The following is a 14,910-nucleotide window of genomic DNA, read 5'->3' as shown; positions in this document are numbered from 1 at the left end:
CACATGGGGCCCGGTAACCGAAGGTGCCATACGGAGTACACGCACGCCCCCCAGACGTCCGGCCGGACATGGGACATGGAATCTTTCTTTTTGAGAGAAGTCCGGGCGCGGCTGCACTGAGGATGGCATTGACCTTCCCGGGTTCCTCATTTCTTGTGTTCTTATCCAAAGAGAGATCGGGGATCCGCCATGTGGTTCATCGTTCGGAAACCTACCTCCTGCTATGGTAGGTAGGTGTACCCAGGGCACTGGCTCACCGCGAGTGTTGAGATCCTTGAACCTTGGAGACGGTGAGTCGGTGAGCCCCCGAGGGGGGGGGGGGGGGGGGGGCTGTAGCTGCTGCTAATGGATGGGTACGGTTAAGGCTTCCGGAACTCTGGGGATGAGAACCCGGAAGGAGACACCGAGAGGAGGATACTTGTGAAAGGAGGTAATTAGATGTGTTGTCTCAATGACAAGCTGCCTCTTGATGTGCAGTAGCTTTTCCGATGTATATCATCCACGTGGGTACCTGGGGCTCTTTTGATGGGAAACCGGGGATCTATCCAGTCGGACTGCGACCTGCGCGACACGTTTAGATAAATCCTTGCTTGTGGTGATCGTCTGTTATAGAAGTTGTGGGCCGTGGGTCGAAGCTCATTGCGTTGGGGGCCCAGATGACTGGGTATGGGAATGAGCTCGTTTATTTGGGTGTTGTTGCTGGGAAGGTACCGCCTCCGATGTCCTTTGTTCTGTGGTGACTTGTTTGATGTGCGGATTGCAAGTACCTGGTGGGAAAATGCAAGGCTCCGTCGAGGCTGGAGTAAATGCTGCACTTTGCCAGAGTTCCAAGTCATTCCTCGGGTTTCTGGTTTCAGGTTTCGAAGAAGTCATACTCCATGGTGCTACATTATCTATCTCGTTTCTCCCGTTCTTGATAGCCTTCTGCTCAATTACCGTGGCAAAGACTCATAATATCTCGAGAATATCGGGGACAGGCTGTACCGAGTGGTAGCAAGACGCCTGGCAACTTCGATCTCATGGGTTATTGATAATTGGAAAGCGATCTCAGCTACATACTCGTAGGCCGCCTTCAGAACCTTGAATCATCAACGCAAAGGTTGGGATCAGTTTCTGGTAACAAAAGTGGGAGCCAGTCTTGCCGGCTTCGAGTATCCTCCAAAGGGGGATTAGAATCGTAAAATGTTGTATGGAGTATGCTCTTTTCGGGTTGTGTTAAAGTAGGGGCTTCTGCTGCTATGGTGAATAAGCATTATCGGGCAGGTGCGATAAATAGACTGGTGATAGAATCACTGAGACTTGGGTGTCTTGACGCATGATTACGTTTGATGAGATGCGTTAGCTCGGCACCTCACCCGAGGTGCGTCCTTACTCAGTGGTAATCATGAAGCCCCGGCAGCTTGCGATATCTGGCCAAAGGGATAGTGCGTTGGCTGAATTCCCTGCATCTCAAGACTCTGACGAACCACAGGCAATGTGCTTGCTTGCGGTTCTCAACATCTTACCTTGACGGGGACGGAGTGTATTTAAGTCCTGGGGATCTCGACTAGGAGAATAAGAATCAAAGACTGGAGGCATTACACTTTGTATGAGGTGTATCCCCTTTGAAACATCGCTTACCAGAAAACCATAACCGTAGCTCAGGTTTTCATATCGTTGTTGAGTATGAACCATCCACACACGAGTGGTTTGAAAGCCAGGAATCGACGACGAGTGGGTGAGAGCTTCGTTTTTAACCTGGACTTTGAAGACTGACGTCAATGGAAACCATTTTGAGAGGTTGACTTGAGATTGAGACAATGTCGGCGGTGTTGGGCGTCGTGTTCGAAGCAGCGAGCTCCTGGCATGCAGCATGGAGTGGGACGGCAGCATGTGCTTTGTCGACGGCGGGATCAGTATAGTAGCATAAATTGCTCGACGAAACTGCACCTGGATCGGGAATTGTCAGATTGTAAGTCATTAGGGAGTTGAGTATGCTTGAGACCGAGCTTTCATCTGCAAACCTGGGAGAGAGAAAGGAGCCTGACCTCAGCCGATGCTTCGCGTTATCCAGAATCTGAGCTTGACTCTCGATCTCTGTTCGTTGGAAGGAGTACTTGTTGTATTATCTGCAGTGGGGAATTGATAACTTCAATCACAAACTTTAGATTACCGGAAAATTTGCTACATGGGCCTAAGTAAGAGATGGTTTTGTTAGTCAAGAGTGGACTGTGGATTTGATTTTATGGCCTTTTAGTTGATACCGAAGCTCATGCATGTCCCGGTGGCTTCTGCCTCTAGTGATACCTTTGAGCGGGAAAGGTACTTCGTCTCGATAAGTTTTCAACTACTAAGTAGAATTGGTGGACATTGACGTCTATATCGAGTTTATGAAGAGTCGAAAGAAAGAGCCGGAAAGGAAACGCATCTGTTGCTAATATAATCATTCTTGGGTACAATAAGGTTTGAAGTTGCGATTGTTGATAAGGTGAAACCTTGGATAAACGCGCAATCATGATCAGAGCTCTAAAGCTGATGTTGTCAATGGCCAATGCCTGCGTCACCCACTGGAATCTTCCCGAGGTATCTTTATGGAATGAGGAAAAGGTAACCGTTGTCTGCTCAGAGATCGATAATCCCAATGATGTAAACCGTATCGGACTGAAGGAGAACGCGTTTAGAGCCCTCAGCTGACTGGCACCCAAACGGCAGATGTGTCGAAACTTTGGGCAGTAACTCTCCGGTCATACCATTTAGTCTTCCCAGAATTAGCCGCGCCGTGTACAGATACGAGACGGGCCATAGAGAAGGGGCTAGATCTCCGAGTGTCAAGTTGGTAAACTTATTTTGGGTCGAATCCCCTGTGAAGGGTGCCGACGCGATGTGCCGCAGATGGCACGCGGCGTCAACCGCACCCGTCCATACGGATTTTAGGTTCATCTCTTCTCGTCCCGACGGTGAGGCTCCGAGATAAAGCCTCTCGAAAGTCCATGTCAAACCCCGCTAGTTATAGTCCTTCCGAGACCGAGATCCTCCTCGAACTGCTCGACTCTGACAACCCCGCCCCCACCGTTCCGTGGCTTTCAGAGGTCTGGATGCCAGAGGTAGAAGAACTCTCCGCACCCAGTGACATGGCGACCGATTCAGAAGCTGATAAACGGCAGTGGTAGACTGAAGCAAACGGCCCGCCGGCCCGTTGATTGCAATAGCCGAGCTTGAGAAAGGCATCTCTACAGCCGTCGACAGGGTTGAAGACTCATTTATGGCCCGATCGCTCCAAATGCCAACCCTCCTCCCTAGGAGCAGACGTCAACGTCAAGTCAAACACAGACGAACCACAGGAAGTGCCTGAAAGCTACTGGCAACGACTACACATGAGGCTCTGAGAGACACTCGGATTCCGGCCTCATTGGGTAGCCAAAGCCCATCGCTAACCGGGTATGGGCTCCTCGGGGACACTCAACGTGTTTGACAGCACCTTGAAGTCGCCGTCCAACTTGCAATATTTCGAGCTGAGCTGGTCGCCGTTAAGCACCGTCGGGGCGCTCAACGTACTTCTCGGCTTCCTCGTCATCGGTATCACATCCTTCTCCAAGGTCGCCGTCGTTCCCATCGTCTCCTCGGCGGCGGGAGCTATCGCGAACGGGCTGTGCTACTATGCCTACTACGACGAGACGTACTACCCTCTCGAAAGGAAAGCAGTCGTCGCAGCCTTTGGGGATTTCTTCTGGATGGTAAGCAAGGGATGCCGAGAATGGACGTGAGAGCTCAATGCAGATGACTTACACGAGACCAACAGATTCAAGAAGCCGGCCTCCCCTTCTACAGCTACATCATCCTCCGCAACATCCTACGCGGCACCCGCCGCAAAATCTTCACCACGGTCTTCTGGCTCGCCCTCTTCGCCGTCCTCGTCGTCCGCGTCCTCATCATCGTCTTCCGCGTCGAGCACATCCTCCGCGCCGACGGCAGCCTGCAGAGCCTCATCAACGGACTGCACATTGGCTACTTCTGCCCGCTCGCCATGACGGAATGCGTGAGCGCCTACTTCCTCCTCGGCGCGTTCGCGGAAGCGCGGGCGGCGTCGGCGCAGGCGGGTCTCCGGATCGGATTCGTGCGGTATCTGGTGCGGAGCACCGAGGTCCGGCTCGCGACGCTGGCGGTGACGGGGGTCATGAGGACCGTTACGCACTCGTTGAATATATCGCAGAGTAATCCCGTCACGAGCTACGCGGATCGGGTTGCGTATACGCTGGAGTGCTTCTTCCCGGTCATTATGTAGTGAGTTCGCCCTCTCCCTCCTTTGGAAGTGTTTGGCGGTAGCTTTTGGGTGACTGGGTGCTGATTGACTGGGCAGTGTTGACTTGCTAGCATCGAGGCTACAGCACTCAGTGCAGACGCGTGGATTTTCTTTTGCAAGCGATCAGGCTCTCCGTTGCTTGGATTCAAGGGCGAAGATAGAGGACTAGTAAGCCGCAAAGTGCTTCACGTCTACAAATTCAAGACAGAAACCTCTGCGTTGGGTTCTGAGAGGTGTTCCGATGAAAGCTTGCGAGCACTCCAGAGGCATCGTGAAATGTAGCCGACTTTGACCACATGACCTATCTTGCAAACGGCCAAGTGATCGTTCACAGCAGAAGTTGCACGAACATCAAGTTACTGATTGAATAACATTTGACAAAGGTCTCGTCTTTGCTGAAGACGGAACCGCTAAGTATAGTAAACTGACTGAGTAGCAACTACCTGTTCGTCGTAGAGTAAGTAAAGCAAAGCAGTTGTTCCACCCATGATGTGGTATTTTGTCATGACCCCAAACACCTCGCTAGTATAATAATTCGCATAATGACGCCGCTTGCGCAGCTGCTCCTTGCTTGCATCCGAACACAGTAATATATGATGCATCGTCCACGTCATCTCCTTTGATCACAAACTCTCAATCCCAAACTCCTGCGTCCATCATCCCGTCAAAAGTAAAGCCCCCTGTGTAGCTGTTGCTTGCAGGCTGGCTTGTTCGCTGCTGTTGCTGTTTCTCAACCTGCTTCTGCTCTTCTTCCTTGGCTCTCGCGAGATCAGCTTCGACATCGACCATTTCGATAAACTCGTTAAGATTACGAAGCACGTCGTCAACATCATCGACGGCTGACTCTTGCGTGTCGGCATTGTCTTGCGCCAGTGGGGCCTCGTCGACATGTACAAAGGCCACTGGGGCTGGAGGTGCTCGGAAGGAGTCAGCAGAGACAAAAGCCTCTGCCATGGCCATTGGGCCTGGGCTCTGCAACACTTGCTGAGATGCCGAGGGCAAGAGATGGTGATGGAGCCTTTTTCGAAGGGACACAGCTTGGAAGTGTTTTTTATACTGATCGTCTTCGCCGGTTGGCAAATCAGCTACTGCGGTTTCTGGCGGCGGCGAAGCAGCTCTTTGCGTTGTAGGCGTGTGAGGATTGCGGCTCTCCAGAGATTCTTCGCCTTCGACTTCGTTGGGCAGTAAAGCCCATCTGACCCTCTTGACAGACTTTTGTACGCTTTCCCATGGATTGTTGGTTGTAGCGGCGATGAGGTTCTGCGTACTAGGCAAGTGACCGCCACTGAGGCGAGTCTTGTTGAGCCGCCGACGTGGCTTTTCGGGCGACGGGGACAGAAAGTTCGCAAAGGACTTGATAGAAAAGATGGGCTCAGGCGAAACTGGCTCTGAGGTGTCGGCGTTGTCGGGCTGTTCAATAGTGACAGCCGGACCTGTAGGCGTCATCGTAGCGGTGGGAGCAAGCGGAGAAGGCGAAGCTGGTTCGGCAACATTAAAGAGCTTTGACATGAGAGCTTCTTGAGCAGCTTGGCGCAATTTGGTCGGGCTAGCCGTCCAAGGACTCTGGCAGCTTGGGTCAATGGTACTCGTTACATCACTGTTCCTCGGGTGTTGTTGCTGCTGAGACTGAGCAATGACTGGCACGTCCATGTTCCACGGGCTCTGTTGTGAAGCTGGTACGGCGGGACTGTTGTGAAGATTGGCTGCGTCCACCAACCTATCAGCAGTGCATGCTGTGGGTCGCTCAACTGTTCGATCAGGCGTTCCATCAACAGACACAGAAGTTTCTACAACTGACGCAGTGAATGGTATTGCCGGTGTCCGCGAAGCATTGGGGCCTTCAGCAGTGAACGTGTTGACACTAGTCAGTTGTTCATGGCTCTGGCCAGTGGTGCTTGGCGGACGAGGAGTACGCGGGATGATGAATTGGCTCAGCTTCGACCAGGGACTTTGAGGGAAGAGGTTCGGTAGTATGCCCGCGAACGAGCTGGAGGTTTGGCTTGCTGGTTCCTTTGGTGAAGTGGCCTGGATTTCTGGCGTCGGCGGTTGTGGCACTGGGCTTGCTTCTTTCGGTGCCAAAATCTCTTCTTGATCTTGTGATGCAGCAATGGCCGTAACCGTCGGTTCTTGGCTCGATGTCAAATCCGCGATTCCTGCTGTTGCGGCTGTCTCAGCTGGCAGATGCTGATCAAGGTCCTCAACCATTTCTGAGATTTCGCCATCCGTCGTTTTCGTGGGGCACACGTCGGTTTCCATCGCATCGAGGGCTATTTCACTGCCCAGGGGCTTGGACATATACTCGCCGCTCTCTCCTCTTTGCACTGTATCTTTCCCTGGGGAATGTTGATCTCCACCTTCCTCGCTGAATCCTGGGGAAGTAGCTTTAGTGTCGTCTGCCATGCAAGTGTCACCCTCCAAATCTTGGACATCGCCTTGGGAGTCGCTCTCGCTCGAAGAAGTGGAAGCAGCGGAAGAAACTTGGCCAAATGACGTTCTCTTCAAGGGGCTTGAGGTCAAGGTATTGATGGCATGGTTCCTCGGCCTTGCACGGAATAAGAAGCTTTCGTCCTGCTGCGTCTCGAATTCACACCGTTCCTCTTCCTTGACCACAGTGACAACACTGCTGGGAGAAGCATCGTCTCCAGTCTTAACCACTGCCTTCCTATTGGACTGGGGAGTCTGGATAGGGGTGCTCAGCGGCGCTGGTATCTCATCTTGTGCAGCACTAGCGTATTTGTTGGATATTTGTGAGAGTTGTTGCTGGTGCGAGCGACTGGCACTTGAGTTCAAGGCCTTGCGCGGGGTTTGTGGGTTTATTTGAGAGCTCTCCAAGCTTGCAGTCTCATCCTCCATGGCATCGTCCACTTGTTTCTGCACAACATTTTGGCTCAGTCGTGCGCTATCCCGCTGGACAGCAGCCGAGTCCTCCCGGTAACTATTCGTATCCTCTGCCTTTCGTCGTTTGGTGTCTTGCCGCTTCAGCCACTCTGAACCTGTTGACCGTCGCTTACGTTGTGTCTGTGACTGAGGCTGCGAGAGAGAGGCTTCTAGTGACCAAGCAAAATCTTGTGTATCGCTCACAGATTCCGTAGTATTTCGCCATGCTTCAACTCGTTCTAGTTCCTCTGTTTCCATGAAAGGGTGCGGGCTCAAGTTGGGTTGATCCAGGCTTCGGGGGCTCGGTAGATGGCAAGACGCTGCATCCTCGACATCCACTTCTTCTACAATGGTTTCTTCGACTTCCGTGGTTGTTTTGACGACAGCAACTAGAGGCGGTGGCGGGATGGCAGCTGATGTTGGTTTCCGGCTTGATTGCCATGGATTCACCCAACCTTTTGCGCCTGGTCCTTCGAAAGGGCCTCTTAGAACTGTAGAAAGCAGCCTTGGCGTATGTCCCTGCAAAAATCGAGTCGCAGCCTCTTCATATCGACGTCTCCTCTCTTTGAGGCTCTCGAGGTCTTCGTGGTCAAGACTGGCGCACAAGATATCCGATTCATCGTGGGGAGCCTCGCAGTACATCGGTTCGTCGTCCAGTCGCCGGACTCTCCAGCCATCTTTCATATCCATCGTGTTGGTACGAAAAGACTTTTGTCGTAAAAAGTCATGAGCCTTAGCAACGGAACGGGGACGAAGGAGGGGAGAAGTCGGAAGCGCTACGGTCGCATTGGCGCCGGGCGGTGGTCCGGATTGCGGTCGTCTGTCGTTGAAAGGCCAAAGTCACCAGGTCCAGCGCACTGCACAAACATGAACAGACAAAGAGGTCCCATATTGGGCGGGTCGGTGACCGTGCACGTTCACCAGACGACGCGACCCAGCACGAACATCCGCGTCTAGGGCGGGTCTACACGTGATATCGTGTTTAATTGATTTGGATCTCGCGTTCGCCGTGGCTGGAGCACTTGCTGTGGCGCAGGTGATCAGCACAGACCCTGCCTCACTCCAACTTGGATAAGAGGTAGATGCAATAAAAAGATGCAACCCCCCACGACTCGATAGAAGGATTAGCGCCATCGGACGATCGGGGAATTTTGGGTCACGGCCATGGCCCGGCCTGGTTCCATCCAAAGGTTGGTCTGTGGCGGTTGACACAGCAACCTGAAGCCTGCCAATCAAGCATAACATTGAATTAGTTATGTTTATTCGGGGAAATTCAACACTGAGGGTGGGCTTTTGAGATTGACATAACGCCGGCCCCAAACGCGATCGCTCGACCGCGTTCCCCACGAAATAATACCAACACCTCTATTTTCCCATATCACGACCAAACGTCACCGCAGGTAGCGGACGCAGCAGAGGCGATTTCGCCAGTAGTCTTTTCGCCATTTTCTTCGGCTTGCCGTTCTGCATTTTATTCATTTGCATTTTCTCCCGCGCGACTTCTGCATTGCAATTGCCCGCGTAAACAGACTTCAATCGCATCCAAGCCACCAAACTTAGCACCCCGCAAACCACAGACCGCGACATTAACTCACGACGACGATCTGCCACCCCCCTCGATGGACTGCTTATAGTCTCGGAAGTCCCTCAACCCCGATCGCATACGCCAACTCACGATGGCTCATGCTTGGCTCGACTCCCTCTCCGAGGATTGGCCCTCGCAAGCTGGATCCGAGACTTCTCCAGCTCAGTTGCCGCCTCTGAAGCCGACAGATAACAACAATACACCAAGCGGGAAAGGATCCGGTAGTCGCATACCTCTCCCCGTCAGTAGGATACGACCTTCGAGTGCTGGAAACAGCGACAAGAGTACCGGTGTCCTGAGCGAACGAAGCACCAATGATATTAATCTTCCACTGTCCCAAAGGGGCCTCTCGAAGCTTTCCCGCGAGATCAAGCCCAACGATCAATCACGTCAAACAAGTCGCGCATTCTCAGCCTCAACAAATGGGTCTGTCATTCATAATACTGTACATCATAAATCAATCAGGTCTTCTCCACTGCGAGGAGCCGGCGACACTCCGGAATGGAAGCGCAGGCTAGTGTACGGCGACGTCGCATATGGCGAACAACGAGATCTCTTCTGTTCTGCAGCCACAGGTCTCGAAAACATGTTCAAGCCGCCTTCTCCTCCCCAAGATAATTCCATCGCCGATCAGAGCGTGCGACAAAACACAACAATGCCCTCTAGCCCGCCCTTTTTCCACCGCCAGCACGAGGACCACGGAGATGACGAAGACGAATCAGATGGCAGGAGCCACATGGATCCAAGCCCGAGCCCGAGCCCTCGACCACGCGCGCCGCACATTACCTACAAGATGACCGACGGCTCTCCCGATCACAGCAATCAAAGCCAACTTAGTCCGCAGCAAGATAATACCTTTGCACAGGAGTCAAGTCTGGCGGCTTCTGTTTCAGGACTTGCACCGCCGAACGACGCTTCTAGGAAGACCAGCGGACAGAGTGTCATCCGAAACGAGGATTTCAGTCCGATCGTCCTCACGCTGATGCGCCAGAAGCAGGATGAAGCAAAACAAACTTCCGCCCCCACCGAACTCCCCGTCGACCAGCTCCAGAATCGCCTCGAGAAACTGCGCATTGATCAGATGCTTTTGGACTCACAGGGTGAGCTCAATTTCGATGTGGACGGCAGTGTAGAAGAAGGGGACAGCGACAGAGCAGAGACGACCGAGGACTATGCAAGAAAGGGAGGCTTCCTCAACACTCGGCGCGGTGGCCGGTCTGGTGATGGGTCCTTCAGATACAGAGGTCTCAGCCCTGGCATGGGCGTTGACACGTCTGAGATGCTTCCTGAAGAGTCCCTGCAGGCTAGCACACCCAAGCAGTTCCCAAGTGTACGAACGTACTCCCCCGGCTACACTTCGATTCGGTTCGGGTCTCAGAGCCCACCACCACCGCGTGTGCCAAACCCGAGTCCGGAGAAACCCGGCACGTCGGGAACGAATAGCACTAGTCCTTTGAAGTTGTTCGGCCCGTACGATACATTCACGAACCAGACGCTGCTCCGTCGCATCAGTCAATTCGAGGATCAAACATCTGGATCATCGCGGCAATCTGTCAGCGGTGAATTCGCCCCAGCTGCTAGAAACCGAAGACCGCATACTGCTCCTGGGGACTACCTATCCGTGCCAAAGCAAGAAACGGCCACGAGCTCCCGATCTGTGAGTCAGTTTGGTGCGGGCGATCTCGAAGGTTACCAGTTCAATCAAGAGCTGTCCATCCGGCTTGAGGAGGAGTCCCAATTTTTCGAGGATGACGAGGGATCTGAACATGAATCGGAAGATGAAGAGTCTGTCCTTCGATTCGAGCATGTCGCGGGCTCGCCGGTGCCAGATGAGGCCTCGATGTTTGTTCCCAGGAAGCGAGCAAAGTCCGGCACTACGACTGCCTCATCTTCCAAGCACACACCATCAGCCAGCGAAGGGAGCGTTCAAAGAGGTAATGTCCAGTTCGCGGGAGCCGAGGCGTTTATGCTAGGTACCCCACAGAGACGTGATGCATCTGAAGGGAAGCGACCACGTACCTCTCCATCGAAGGACCCGACGCCGAAGCGGAGGAGGACACTTCACAAGTCAGACATTGCGTATGGGAGGGAAGAGCGGTATGCACTTCTAGACACCGTCCAGGAAACCCATGCTTTGATGCAGAGCATGATGGGCAAGAAGCGCAAAGACGCTCGCCCAGGAAGCTTGCAACAAAGAGCACACCCCAGCGTGCTGGCCACGCGCCATATCCTACGCCCACGAACTCCGACCCCAAGCTCAAGGTCTTCCCTGCAAGCTGGCGAGTTTCCCTTCCAAGATAACTTGCTCGAAGACTATGCCGAAGACGAAGACGAAGAGCGGCCCGTACGACGCACCCCCCACCGTGGATCCCAGTTCACATCCAGTGGCAATGACCGCAGTGCTACACTCGACACAGACCGTAAGCCATCTATCAGAACTCAGGACTTCTTGGACGAGGCTGGCAAGATCATGGCCATGATCCGAAATGGTGTGAAGGCCCCTAGCGGCCTGACCAGCGTGGAGGAATCCGATGCGGAATACGGCGAACCTAGTCCTGCCTTTGACGACTCGTACGAGTCGACCAGGGAACCATTGTCTCGACCTCCGAGTCGCGAAGGGAAGCCAGTGCAAAGAGCACCGCAACGCCAGGAAAACCCAGAGATTCTGGATTACCTCAAGAAGTACCAGGAGCTCAGCGACATGGGAGACGTCATCACATCTTCGCTTAGATCTATGGATCAAGCTCAAGATGCCATCCGAGCTGCGCAGGAGGTTGAGCGACAGATCGAAGAGAACAGTCGCTCTAGAAACAATGTTGATGACCTCCAGTATCTTGGAGGAGACGAAACCATCAGCGATCCCCCCAACATTCGTATCTCCGCGAACCCGAACAGACAGCGAGATGGCTCTACCGACTATGACGATTTCGGTACTCACTCATCAGGGGCATCTACCAACAGGACCATGCATACTGGCTCCTCTCGAGGCTCTGAGTCAAGGAAGACGATTGCGCCGCAGAGCGTGTCGCATCTGATACCGGATCAGGTCGGTAGCATGTATCTTGATCGCCAACAAAACATTTGGATCAAACGGAGGGGCGAGAGCATCCGACCTAAAAGTTCGCATGTTGTCATCCCGTCTGAGGACAGCGAAGACGACCCTTTTGCAAGCATTCCTGACTTGTCCGTCGACATAACAAAAGAGATGCTACATTTGAGATTGGTGACAGCACAGAAGGAGGCTGAAGAGCGGGAAGCCAACATGACACAATCACCAAAGGGCTCCATGGACACGCCCCGGAGCTCATCCGGCAGAGGCTTTGTGACGCTGTCGCCCGATGCGGCACTGCCTCGGGATATTGCGCTACAGGCAAGAACTGAGATCCACAAGCTTGAAAGCAAGGCAGGAGACGGAGGCGTTGAGCACGAGATCCAGCTCGACGAAGATCGCATCATGGACTCCTCACCGTCCCGGAGACGAATGACGATATCATTTTCTTCGCCCATTGCCTCTATCATACAGGATGTTGCCGCTGAGGACATCGATAGCCTCGAGGATGACGAGGGCAGTTTCGTGGATGCGGACTCGATGATTGAAGAGTCCAAACGAGGCAAATACCAAAGCTTGACGAAGACTGCACGGCGGACTTTGCTGCAACCACGCCCGCGTACAGCTCCGGCTCGTGGTCCATCACGACAATTTTCGCTTCGCGGCCAGTCATTTGTCCCTCGGCCCGTCTCCCGAATCGACGAAAGGGAAGAGGATAGTGTCATTGGCGATAATGCTGACGAGCGCCAAGTCAGTATCCTGGGCGAGAACAGTGCTTTGAGCTATGTCTCTCCCAAGAACCAAGAGAAGAGTCTAAGTTTCATCATCAAGACTCCCGGCAAGACAAGGATGGGCGGTCTCTATCCGGACGCAAGCGCCATTATCAGTCACAACGTTGGCAACTTGTCACTGAGCCCCATGTCAGAATTCACACTGAACCACCACGAAAAGTCATTCGGCTTTGAAGTCAGCTACGTTGTGGAGGACCAGCGTCTTGTCACTGGCGACGGCTCTAAGAAGGTCTTGTCTTTGACTGTTCGTGAGCTCGTTGATCGCCTGACGGAAATTGAGCCATTTGAGCCTTACTGGGAGGACTTCACGGAACTTGACATGAGCGAGAAGCGATTGTCGAGCCTCCACATGCTGGACGAGTTCTGTGGTAGTTTGGTGGGCTTGGATGCGTCTAACAACAGCATCGGTCATCTCGACGGAGTGCCAACTTCGATCCGACAACTCAAGATGACGCACAACATGTTGACTGAGCTGACCTCGTGGGATCATCTCGCCAACTTGCAGTACGTCGACATCTCCAACAACGACTTGTCCAGTCTGTCGGCGTTGAAGAACCTCGTTCATCTCCGGAGCCTACGGGCCGACAACAACAAGCTCACCTCTTTGGATGGCTTGAACCAGCATGATGGACTTCTCTCGCTGCGGGCACGAAATAATCAGATCGAGATGGCCGATTTCGATGGCACCAGGCTGCACCGATTGACCGAGCTTGACCTGACTGGCAACAAAGTTTCGGAGCTTCGTGAACTCGGACAGCTGTCTTCTCTGCAAACGCTCAAGCTCTCGAAGAATTGCCTCGAAGCCTTTACCGCGGCAGATGCCCAGGGTCTAGACGGTTTGCGCTATCTTGACCTCAGCGACAACAATATCTTGGAGCTTGATATCAGTCGCTTGCCAACTGTCCGCTTGCTCCATGCCGACAGGAACCGCATCAGTAAGATTACTGGTTTTACCAAAGCCCGGCATCTGGATAGTCTGTCTCTAAGAGAGCAGCGCGGTGATGTACAGTTGGATCTTTCCTTCCTTTCTTCGGCGTACGAAGTCCGCAAACTCTTCCTTTCTGGCAACTACATTGGCACTTTTGAGCCCAAGGTAGACTTCCTCAACCTACAGCTGCTTGAGCTAGCCAACTGCGGGCTCCGTTGCCTACCGGAAGGGCTCGGCCAGCTGATGCCGAACCTGCGCTCGTTGAACCTTAACTTCAACGCCGTCGCAGACCTGTCACCCATTCGATTCATTCCCCGGCTCAAGAAACTTCTCGTTGCCGGCAACCGCCTGGCAGATTCGACGACAGTCACGGAGCTTTTGACGGACTTCCCGCACCTGACACAATTGGATTTGCGGGACAATCCAATCACGCAGGGCTTCTACCCGCCAGTCCACGTAACCGTGTCTGCAGACCGGGGTCACGTCGCAGACCCGTTCACGCTCCCTGAGGCTGACCCGGAGAGGGACGCCATGTTTGCCCGGCGTCTCGACGAGACGACGCGTCTCCGGCGACGACTCTACCAGGTTGTTTTTGTGGGCTGCTGCAAGAAGCTGAAGCTGCTGGACGGGCTACCTGTCAAGCGCCAGCATATGCTTGCCCGCGACCCTTCATTCCAGGCGTTGGTGAAGGAAGGTCTGCTTCCTAGCGATGTCGCCCAAGTTCCGATTGTTGCTCCGGCGGCTGTGGCTGAAGCCCCGAGAGAGGCGCCGGCGCCGGATCAGAGGCAAACACCGGCGCGGGCACCCGTGTCCGTCAAGGCTGACGACAGCAGCCGGTGGAACGCAGAGGACAGCTTTGCTTGAGGCCGCAGGGAGGGAGGATGTACAACAACAGAAGCGAGTGGGCCCAAAAGAATTAGGCGTTTTGAGTAGAGCATGGGGATTTGTGTTTTTCTTCTTCTATTATCTTTTTTTCCATCCATATGGGAGATTTTTTTCGGGTTCGAAAACAAAGAAAGGCGTCTGGGTAATTGTTTGAAAAAAAGGAGAGCCAGGGGGGGGGGACTACCACTATTATTAATGACTGAAACGAGAGGAGTATTGTACGAGTACAGCACGGTAGAAAGCATTGCTTCAGGAACATGAAAGAGAGAATACAGGCTCTGTATATGCAGTACTTTGATTTGATGCTGGTTCAAGATGGTCATGATGGTGTCCTGTGGTATTGCGTGGGGTCTGCCATGTGAGAGTGCTTGATACCTTGATGGGCAAAGTGAAGCTCCGTGTAGCCGGGTCTCCCCACTCCGTCGTCGTCATGACTGCCGAGCCGGCGCCTCCGGGGTCTGGCAGGATCGAGATTCAGTGGCACGTCTCCGGCGTACGGAAAAGAACATGTGAAGT

General features: G+C 53.5%; 4 protein-coding genes across 4 annotated transcripts; 2 read left to right on the top strand and 2 right to left on the bottom strand.

Moving 5' to 3' along the window:
* Positions 1 to 3,419: 3,419 nt before the first annotated feature.
* On the top strand, positions 3,420 to 4,448 carry CLUP02_02137 (uncharacterized protein; the record flags this gene model as incomplete). Its single annotated transcript, XM_049281171.1, has 3 exons — positions 3,420 to 3,713; positions 3,779 to 4,260; positions 4,337 to 4,448. 3 exons carry the CDS (start codon positions 3,420 to 3,422, stop codon positions 4,446 to 4,448), a joined length of 888 nt encoding a protein of 295 aa, XP_049137128.1.
* A 464-nt stretch (positions 4,449 to 4,912) lies between these two features.
* CLUP02_02136 (protamine P1) lies at positions 4,913 to 7,846 on the bottom strand (the record flags this gene model as incomplete). The annotated part of the gene is made up of 1 exon (XM_049281170.1): positions 4,913 to 7,846. The coding sequence occupies one exon, from the start codon at positions 7,844 to 7,846 to the stop codon at positions 4,913 to 4,915; it is 2,934 nt and encodes a 977-aa protein (XP_049137127.1).
* Positions 7,847 to 7,932: 86 nt separating this feature from the next.
* Positions 7,933 to 8,698, bottom strand: CLUP02_02135 (uncharacterized protein; the record flags this gene model as incomplete). The annotated part of the gene is made up of 4 exons (XM_049281169.1): positions 7,933 to 8,013; positions 8,072 to 8,181; positions 8,296 to 8,374; positions 8,552 to 8,698. The coding sequence occupies 4 exons, from the start codon at positions 8,696 to 8,698 to the stop codon at positions 7,933 to 7,935; spliced, it is 417 nt and encodes a 138-aa protein (XP_049137126.1).
* Positions 8,699 to 8,832: 134 nt separating this feature from the next.
* Positions 8,833 to 14,373, top strand: CLUP02_02134 (WD repeat domain-containing protein; the record flags this gene model as incomplete). The annotated part of the gene is made up of 1 exon (XM_049281168.1): positions 8,833 to 14,373. The coding sequence occupies one exon, from the start codon at positions 8,833 to 8,835 to the stop codon at positions 14,371 to 14,373; it is 5,541 nt and encodes a 1,846-aa protein (XP_049137125.1).
* Positions 14,374 to 14,910: the final 537 nt, after the last annotated feature.

The sequence above is a fragment of the Colletotrichum lupini genome, chromosome 1 (assembly GCF_023278565.1).
Source record: "Colletotrichum lupini chromosome 1, complete sequence".
In the NCBI taxonomy this organism is placed as follows: domain Eukaryota; kingdom Fungi; phylum Ascomycota; class Sordariomycetes; order Glomerellales; family Glomerellaceae; genus Colletotrichum; species Colletotrichum lupini.
Note: the sequence above shows the minus strand (reverse complement) of the source record. Positions and strands in the feature narration are given on the sequence as shown.